The sequence below is a fragment of the Dryobates pubescens genome, chromosome 20 (genome assembly GCF_014839835.1).
Source record: "Dryobates pubescens isolate bDryPub1 chromosome 20, bDryPub1.pri, whole genome shotgun sequence".
In the NCBI taxonomy this organism is placed as follows: domain Eukaryota; kingdom Metazoa; phylum Chordata; class Aves; order Piciformes; family Picidae; genus Dryobates; species Dryobates pubescens.
In genome coordinates this window covers 13,582,375-13,592,053 of record NC_071631.1, presented here as the reverse complement: position 1 = coordinate 13,592,053, position 9,679 = coordinate 13,582,375, and the positions used below count along the sequence as shown (strand labels likewise).

At 60.8% G+C, this 9,679-nt stretch overlaps 1 protein-coding gene across 1 annotated transcript; it reads right to left on the bottom strand.

Moving 5' to 3' along the window:
* Nucleotides 1–3,339: 3,339 nt before the first annotated feature.
* Nucleotides 3,340–6,121, bottom strand: ACTG1 (actin gamma 1). The gene is made up of 6 exons (XM_054170930.1): nucleotides 6,029–6,121; nucleotides 5,504–5,636; nucleotides 5,171–5,410; nucleotides 4,420–4,858; nucleotides 4,114–4,295; nucleotides 3,340–4,030 (listed from the first exon to the last, which is right to left on the bottom strand). The coding sequence occupies exons 2-6, from the start codon at nucleotides 5,624–5,626 to the stop codon at nucleotides 3,887–3,889; spliced, it is 1,128 nt and encodes a 375-aa protein (XP_054026905.1). The 5' UTR covers nucleotides 5,627–5,636; nucleotides 6,029–6,121; the 3' UTR covers nucleotides 3,340–3,886.
* Nucleotides 6,122–9,679: the final 3,558 nt, after the last annotated feature.

The following is a 9,679-nucleotide window of genomic DNA, read 5'->3' as shown; positions in this document are numbered from 1 at the left end:
GGCACCCCTGAGGCTTCCCCAGCTGGGTGCATACAGGAGATGGGCAGGGTGCCAAGGCCAAAGGGCAATGGGGTGAGAGTGAAACCCTGGGCACCTTGTCCTGGTGGCATAGGGCATACAGGAAGGCAGGACTAGGGGAGCCAAGCGTGGGCGGGGGGAGTGAGGGGGGACGTGAGGAAGGTAGGCATCAAGAAAAAAGGGGCTACAGAAGCGATGCAAGGGTGGGGAGTGTAGATGCAGGAGCCTGCGGGAGGAGGATGCAGGCAAGAGGAGGGTGCCAGTAGGGGCAGGGAGGAGGAAGGGAGACTGGGAGTGGGTGGGGGGTGTGAAGAATGCTACAGGAGGGTGCAGACAGGAGCAAGATGCAGGCAGGAGCAAGATGCAGCAGGAGGGTAGGAAAAGGAAGGGTACAGGCAGAGCAATGCAGGCAGCAGCAAGGTGCAGGCAGCAGGAGAGTAAGCAACAGGAGGGTACAGGCAGCGGAATGAAAGTAGGAGGACGATGTGGGCAGCAGCGGCAGGATGCAGGCAGAAAGGTGCAGGCAGCAGGAGGGTGCAGGCAGCAGGAAGCGCTCCCGCCCCACGTGGGGACAGACGGACAGGCAACGCTCTCATGCCATTGGCCTCGCCGCAGCCAATCAGAGGGTGTGAGGATGCAGAGCCGGGCGCTCACTGGCTGGCGGGAAGCCCTTTTGTTCTCAGCAGCCGGGGGCTATTAACCCTTTCGCTCCCTCCAGCAGTTGCTGGGGGGGGGGGGGGGGTTGGGTAGGGTTGTGCCTGGGCGCGGGGAGGGATGGGGAGGGTCACGGTGGTGGGAAGGAAGGGTGTAGGGACGAGGGGGATGTAGGACTGCGGGGGGTGTGCGGATTGGGAGAGTTCATGGCTGCTGGGTATGTGTCGGGTTGGGGGGGTTGTAGAATTGCGGGGGGGGGGCGTAGGTGTTTGGGGGGGTTGCATGGTGTGTAGGGCTTGGGGGGCAGGAGTGTAGCGGATAGGGGCGCTACACAGGGGTGCGGGACCACACGGAGGCAATAGGGCGGGGGTAGGGGTGCAGAAGGGGCTTACGGGAGCGCTGCAGAGGTCGGAGGGGATCTGAGTGGGGCCCTTCCCGCCCCCTCCTCCCCGGCACCGCCCGAGCCGAGGCCGCGCGAACTCGTGTCACGAGGCGGCGCGGCGGGGCCCTGCTGCCCCCTGGCGGCCACACTGGGATAGGACAGACCCTAGGAGAGGGGCAGGGGGGCGTTGGGTCTGTTAGAGGGCTGGGGGAGATGGTAGGGGCGTGTGGATGGACAGACAGACAACAGGAAGGATGGACTGACAGCTGGGAGGACAGAGGAGTCGATGGAGGGACAGACGGATAGCGCAGGGAAGAACGGATGGACGGATGCAGGGAGGGATAGACATCTGGATGGACAGATGGACGGATGGGTAGGTGCAGGGATGGACAGATAGATGGACAGATGGATGGAAAGAGGATGGGCAGACGGAGTGAGGGATGGACAGACTGTTGCAAGGGATGGAACAGTGGACAGACGGCTGCAGGGCAGGATGGATAGACAGGCAGACAGGTGCAGGGAGGGCTGGGCAGACAGATGGGTGCACAGAGGGCTACAGGATGGACAGGCAGATGGGCAGACAGCTGGGCAGGTTGCTGGGGGGGGGGGGGGGGGGGGGTTGTGCAGGCATCCTGGGGGACTCCTGCACTGTGCCCTAGGCATCAGAAGGGGCAGGGGCAGAGGCAGCTGGGGATAGTGCTGAGGGAGCACCCAGATCTGCACCCACTCACCTTGGCCCAGGCTGCTTCACCCCGGCACTGAGCACCTGCTATGCCCAGCCATGGCCTTATCCTGCGCCTCTGTAACTGCCACACATGGGAGGGGTGCACCCTCATCCCTTCCCCTGCACCCCTAAACCAATAGCTGGGGGGTCACATGGCACCCCTGGCAAGCGTCCCCATCCTCCTTGGTGGTCACTCCTCTCCTGGGAACACTAAGGTAGGCCAGGTGAGTACAGACCTGCACTCCAAGCACCCCAAGGGATTTGCCAGCAGATGGGTGCCCACTTGTCATTATGGGCACCAGGTGCTTTGGTTCATAGTGAAAAGGAGGAAGAGCTGGAGACCACTGTGCCAGGACAGGCTGATGGGCAGCATCCCCATCGTGCTGCATCCCCAGTGTCTCCATGCTGGGCAGTGTGCCTGGGAATGGGGTAAGAGGAGCCCAGAGAATCAGCCCAGCATGAGGACATGGCAGCTTGTGCCCAGCTCTGCCATGTGGCTATCACTGGTGACATCCATGTGAGTGGTGCCATGTTGGCAGCAGATACAGCAAAGGCCTAATTGCAGCAATGTCCAACCTCGGGGTGCTTATTAATTAGCAGGTGTCAATGAGAGCAGTGCTTGGCAGTGCCACAGGGCACTGGACCCAGGGGGCTCACACGCTGCTCATGCCAAAAGTCACACCCTGGGGGAACCCACAGCCCCAGACTGCACTAGCATCACAGCTGTGGAACCCCACAGGTCAGTGCCAAGCCCTGTGCCAGGCTCCAAGGACTTTCCCAACCCCCATCCCCACCTCTGCCCTGCACAACAGCACTAACAGGCAGTACTGTGCCAAACCCATTCCTCTAGCAGCACGGGGGTGCTGTGCCCTGGACAAGATGGCAGCACTTATCGTGACCTCTCTTAACACTTCCTCGGCACCTAAACACTTTTTTTATCCCAGACATGTCACCCAAGCAACCGTTTTTAACGCCAGCAGCACTAGCACAGCTTCAGCGAGAGGCTGTGCGCCAGATCAGCTCCCACGCGTCGCCTACCGGGGACAACCCCATGCCGCATGACCCCACCCCTTCCTTTTGTCCCGGTCCCAGCCACACAGAGAGAGCAAGGCCCTGGGTGGAGTTTTACTGCAGCGCTTTTTTTTTTTTCTTTTCCTTTATTTTTTTCCTTACACAATGAGGTGTTTGTCGGGCGTTAGAATTTTCTCAACTTTTCAGATGACAAGTTTACAAATTTTGGTTTCCTACCGTCGTGAGAGAGAACATTTAAGGCAACGTACAAAAAAAAAAAGAGGAAAAAAAAAAGAGAGAAAAAAATCTGACATAAATTAAAAAGGATGTGGTAAATTTACAGGTGTAAATGCAAAAAAAAAACCCCAAAACACCAACAAAACAAAGTTTCAGCAACTCAAAAGTTGAGTAACTTCAGCCCCGTGGTGATGTCGCCTGGGATGGGGGGTGGGGAAGAGGAGGAGGAGGAGGAGAATGAAGAACTGGTTTGTAAGGCTCGGAGGACAGAGATATGTTTGTGGTTTGGTTGTGGGGTTTTTCCGCCCCCCCCCCCCAACCTTGCTAGAACGGCAACGACAGAAGTGAATTCTTGATGGACTCCTACCAGCCTCGACAAGGAAAACCTGGAATACTCCACACTGGATGCACGGTGAAGTCTGACTCCCCAAATACCCTGTACACACCGGTCCCAGCCCGGCACAGAGACGGACAGGCCACTGTCAGTGTCAGGAGCTCACAGGAGGGCCCTGCTTGGCCCAGGCTCTCTCCCCCAGGGCCGGGAGTGGAGCTGTACAGGGTATTTTGCTCAAGAAAATGCTTAAAACTTCAACAAATAAGGTCAAAAAAAAAAAAGGGGGAAAAATAAAACAAAACAAAAAAATCATCAAGTGACAGCTCGACCATCCAGTGCTGACATTGGTCTAACATCAGGTACAGACTTTCCAAGGGCAAGTTTCTTTTGACAGAAGGCTTATTCCAGTTTGATGAGGCTAGCATGAGGTGTCTCGATTTGCCTGGGCAAACATACACTAGAGTGAGACGACTCGAGCGGCGGGCACCCTGGGCACGGCCGGGCTGCGTGCCCGCCGGCAGTCCGTTTAGAAGCATTTACGGTGGACAATGGAGGGGCCGGACTCATCATATTCCTGCTTGCTGATCCACATCTGCTGGAAGGTGGAGAGTGAGGCCAGGATGGAGCCACCGATCCAGACGGAGTATTTGCGTTCAGGAGGAGCAATGATCTGTGCAAGGAGAGCAGTAGCGGTCAGAGCGGTCTGGACTTCCACCACCTTCCCTTCCCCCTCACCGAAGAGCTGTTTCTTACCTTGATCTTCATCGTGCTGGGTGCCAAGGCTGTGATCTCCTTCTGCATCCTGTCAGCGATGCCAGGGTACATGGTGGTACCACCAGACAACACCGTGTTGGCATACAGGTCCTTCCTGATGTCCACATCGCACTTCATGATAGAGTTGAAAGTGGTCTCATGAATGCCACAGGACTCCATGCCTGGGGAGGTGAAGAGTCAAAGGCTCATTAGTACCTCAGGTTCATTAGCACTCACTGCAGCACCTCCCACTGGTCATGCCAACCCCACACCACGGAGGTACCACCAACCCTGGCCCACACCTACCCAGGAAGGAAGGCTGGAAGAGGGCTTCTGGACACCGGAACCTTTCATTGCCTATGGTGATGACCTGGCCATCAGGCAGCTCATAGCTCTTCTCCAGGGAGGAGGAAGAGGCAGCAGTGGCCATCTCCTGCTCGAAGTCCAGGGCAACATAGCACAGCTTCTCCTTTATGTCACGGACAATTTCCCTTTCAGCTGTGGTGGTGAAGCTGTAGCCTCTTTCTGTCAGGATCTTCATGAGGTAGTCTGTCAGGTCACGGCCAGCCAAGTCCAGACGCAGGATGGCGTGGGGCAGAGCATAACCCTCGTAGATGGGCACAGTGTGGGTGACACCGTCCCCAGAGTCCATAACAATACCAGTGGTACGGCCAGAGGCATACAGAGACAGCACAGCCTGGATGGCCACATACATGGCTGGGGTGTTAAAGGTCTCAAACATGATCTGAAAGGAAGAGAACAATCAATTACCACCGAGTAAAGAGCTGGGTCAGCTGCACTCAACATTAGAACACACATGCTGACATGCAAAAACAACCAGTGTGTGAAAGAAAAAAAACAAAGAATGCAGGCAGAAAACACAAATGAAAGAAACCTGAGGCGTCAAGGAAGAAATGCCAGATGTACAGAACCCTGAATACGTCGGGAGAAAAGAAAAGAACAAAATAAAAACACCACTCAGGTTTAAGATGTCGTAACAAAGGAGATTTGTGAACAAGATGGAAGTCAGGCACAGGTGCCCGGCGAGGGACAGTACCTGCGTCATCTTCTCTCTGTTTGCCTTAGGGTTGAGGGGAGCCTCTGTAAGCAGCACAGGGTGCTCCTCGGGAGCCACACGCAGCTCGTTGTAGAAGGTGTGGTGCCAGATCTTCTCCATGTCATCCCAGTTGGTAACGATGCCGTGCTCGATGGGGTACTTCAGGGTGAGGATCCCCCTCTTGCTCTGCGCTTCATCCCCCACGTAGCTGTCCTTCTGCCCCATACCCACCATCACGCCCTGGGGAAGCCGAAAGCTGAGTCAGCGCCCGCCAGCCAGCAGCACCGCCCCGGCCCTCCCCTTCCTCCCCCCCCCGCTCTTCCTCCCGCCTACCTGGTGCCGGGGGCGACCGACGATGGAGGGGAACACGGCGCGGGGAGCGTCGTCCCCGGCGAACCCGGCCTTGCACATACCGGAGCCATTGTCAATAACGAGAGCGGCGATTTCCTCTTCCATGGCGGAGACTCTGCAGTGGAGGGCGGGAGGAGGGCTCGGTCAGAGCAGCCACTCCCGAGGCCGCGCTGGCGACGGGCCAGGCCCATCCCTGTTCCATCTCCCCCTGCAGAATGGACCCTCCCGCCCCGCCGTTTGAATCTCCCGCGCACTGACGTCACCCGCCACCGCCACCAATCGCGCCGAACCCCCCCTTCCCTTCCCCCCCACCCCCCCCGGCCCCGTTCCGAACGGCGAGACCATTCTACTGCGATGGGGTGGGGGTGGGATACGGGACACACGCAGACGCCACGGCCGCAATGCATCCCAAGTGGGGCCCGGCCCGCCGCCGCCACCCCCCGGGGGTTGTAGGGGAGAAGGGCAGCCGTGCCGAGGCCCAGGCCCCACGGCCGCCAGCGCAGATACCTGTGCGGGGGAGGCTGCTCTCGGTGCTAAGGAAACGGTGCCACCAGGTCCGCTGCCGCCGGCTGAGTGAGAGCGGCCAGCTCCCAGCCCCGCGCTTTTATACCCAGGGGGCGGCGGCTCCGCCTACCCGGCCGAGAACATCGCCATATATGGAGATCTTTCAGAAACACGCCTTCTGATTGGCTGGCGCGGACCCGGCCACGTGGGGCGGCTGACGGGCTGCCTCCGCCCCGCGGCACCCCGGAACCTGCATGGGGCAAGGGGGGTGGGGGGGGGCGATGGTGACCCCCGGGCCCAGTGGGACCCCCCGACCCCGGCAGCACCCCTCGGGCACCCTGCCTCCGAGCACCGCGCAAATCCCGCCAGGCAGCGCCTGGTTACCCTCCGGTAGTGCCCGGTCCCCCGCGGGCCTCACCGGGCCTGGCCCTGCACCCCGAAGGTGGCATCGGGCACCCCCCACTTCGCTTCCCGGGGCAGCACAGCCCCCGGCAGTACGTGCACCCCTCGGGCAGCACGTGCACCCCACCCACTCCATGTGCACCCCAACGACGGTGTGTGCACCCCAGCCACTGCCGTGTGGCACTGGGCACCCATCAGGCAGCATCTGCACCCTACCCGCAACATCCCTGTGCAGCACAGGGCACGATTCAGGCAACAAATGCATCCCCCAGTCCTGGCACCTGCACCCCACCCACAGCACCCAGGACCACCCCCCTGCAGCACCGGGCACCCCCACCCACTGCACCGGGCAGCACCTGCATCCCCCACTCATGGTACCTGGCACCCCTGTTCATGAGCAGGCACACAGTGGGCAGCACCTGCACACCCCACCCACAGCACCTGCACACCTTGGGCAGCACTGGGCAACCCTTGGGGCTGGCCACCCTTATTGCCCACCACCCCTTGGACAGTTTACTGCACTTCAGACTGTCCCTGGCTGCAGCCCCAGAGTCTGGCAGTGCTGCCCCTGAGAGTGTTGTGCAGCCATCATACCCTCATGGGTATCACCATGCATTCTGTAGGTGACTCACAGGGTGCTGGCATGTGCATTGCATGGCTGTAGGCACCCCTGACCATCCATGCTTTTGCCACCATCTATAAGCAGGCCCTGCTGCCAGTGCAGCACCTGCACCCCACAGACAGCACCCCACGACCTGGCAATGCCAACCCATCCACAGCACCAGACAGCAGCACAAAGCACCCTGACAAACTCTGCTGCAGCTTTGTACACCTGCTGAGGGTGCTGACTCCCCACAACTGGTGCTGTGAGTGGCTTACCCATAGCTCTGCCACCCACCAAGCATCACAGCCTCAGCAGCCCCTACCAGCCTGGGGCCCTGCTCCAGCTTTGTCAGGGAATGCCATGGGCTGTGTGCCTCACATTGCTGTTAGGTGTCATGGGCATAGCTCACACCAGTGCCCTACATTAGAACCGTGCCAGGTAGCCATGCCAGGTAGACATACACCATGTCATATAGCCATGCACTACACCAGAGGGCCACATGCACCCAGCATGGCTCCTGTGCCAGTTGGCCACATGGAAGTGTGACTGGTGGCCTTGCCATCACCTGCATCCATGCCAGGAGCAGCAGGTGGTGAAGCTTGCCATTCTCCAAGGAATTCCCAGCACCACTCAGGGATGCAGAGCCACATGCTCAGGCCTTCCCTGACAGGCCCTGGTACCACCAACAGCTGAGCTGGGATGGGTGGCATGAAGGAGCATCAGGGATGCAGCAGGCTAGGGATGTCAGGGTGGAGGGTGGTGGCACAGAGGGTCACAAAGGGATGCAGGAACCTGCATGGGTCCCGACATAGCCTAAGGGGTCTCACATTCCCATGCCAGTGCCCAGTAACCGGCCTGTCCCAGCAGCCCTGTGGGCCAGCCAGAACTCAGGGCTGGTGGCTGGGTGGGTGCTGGCACCTCTGCCTGGGTGGCTGACGCAGGGAGGCTGTGCAGGTGACAGTCACATCTCCCGGCTGGACCCTCTCTACGAGCACACAGCAGCAGCGACTCCTCGGGGTCCACAGCCATAGGACTCAGGAAACCCTGTGGACACGGACACTGGGGGAGGGTGGGGTGGGTCTCGGGCAGGACACACCGTGGGGACGAATATGGCGATGCGGGGAAGGATCTCATCGATACCGGGGAGCGGGGGGTGGGCAGGGCGGTGCCGGGTCCTAGCCCCGGCGCTTCCTCCTGCCCAAACATGGCAGCGCCGGTGCCCCGTGAGTAAGGACCGGGCAGGGCAGGGCAGGGCAGGGCCAGGCCAGCCCCTGGGGTGCCCCCGCGATGCGGGGCGGGCGCAGACAGCGCGTCCCGGCCGTATTTGGAGAGATCAGGCCGGTGGCACCGGGACGCCCGGCCCCGACACCGCCCCGCGGACCTTGGCCTGGCCGGGGGGAGGAGGAGGAGGAGGAAGGGCCGCACCCCGCCCCGCCCCGCCGCCCGTCACCGCGGTGATGCGGGTGTGTCCCTGTGTCCCCGGCCCCCTCCCTCGCTGGTGCCGGTGCGCAGGCTCCGTCGCCGCGGTGACACAGTCACAGTCACCTCCCGTCGCCCTGGTGACGGCCGGGTGTTGCCGCGGGGAGGGCTGACAATGGGGTGATGGGGTGGGGTCCCCAGGGCACCAGCACCCAAGCACCCTTAATGCTTCGCCTGACCCCAGCCTCATCCCCAATCCTGACATAGATCCCATCCTTACCCCCACCCCAAGCCCCGGCGCTGACTCCCCTCGGGGCTGTCAGACACAGCTGAGCTCCGCCTCCCACCCCCGCTACACCTCACCCCGTCACCCACCAGCTCTACACCAGGGCTGGCACCACACTCGGAGGGCATCCAGCCCAGCACGCCCCAGCCCAGCCCACCCAGGAAAGGCATCGAATGAAAACCAGGCTGGGGTCCCCAAGTCCGGGTCCCTGTGATGCTGTTGTAAGGAGGGAGGAGTCCAAGCTCCGGTTGTGCAGGGCAGGCTGCACCATGGGAGAGAGACCACGAGGGCCCCCCCGCGATGGGAATCTGACCCCCACCGGGGGGGGCCAGCACGTATAAATACAGCTCACTGTTGCTCTGCCAGGCAGGTGCTGGTGTGCACCCACCAAGAGCTGGCACTGCCACTGTGCCAGACCCTGGGGGGCCCATGCCCCCCCAGTCCTCCTGGACCCCCCCAGCCTTTTCAGGACCTTGACCCACTTATTCCCCCCATGCCGAAAGCTGACCCGTATCCGTTTCGGCAGGGGTCAGTTACACCGTGGCAGGTAGCACACCCATGGCTCGGGTAACTCAGCGGCCGGGGGGATGAAGTGCCCTCCCCAGCATGGTAAGAGTGAGCCCAGCCATGAAAAAGTCATGAGGCACCCAATCCCCAGGACCTATTTTCAGGAACAATAACTGGGCACTATGCTGACACCGGAGCTGCCAGGCTGGGGGGGAGGTGACAGCAGAAGCATCAAGGCCTGGTCCTCACTGTGGCACAGCGACATCACTGGTGCATGGCCATCACAGGTGGCCCGGGTGTCTCAGTGTTTCAGGCTGCAGGCAGTAGCCAGGTCCAGTGACAGTGTTGCCAGAGCCCATTCCTGACTGTGCCCAGGTGTCTGCAGTGGAGTGTGGACAAGGACAAAGGTCCTGGCAGCTGTGTGTGCTCCAGCTGA

Coding starts and splice junctions, on each gene's coding strand:
- ACTG1 (XM_054170930.1), bottom strand. CDS start 5,626: ATGGAAGAGGAAATCGCCGCTCTCGTTATTGACAATGGCTCCGGTATG. Junction 4,859..5,170: donor ACAGAGAGAAGATGACGCAG/GTACTGTCCCTC, acceptor TCTTCCTTTCAG/ATCATGTTTGAGACCTTTAA. Junction 4,296..4,419: donor CTTCCAGCCTTCCTTCCTGG/GTAGGTGTGGGC, acceptor TCACCTCCCCAG/GCATGGAGTCCTGTGGCATT.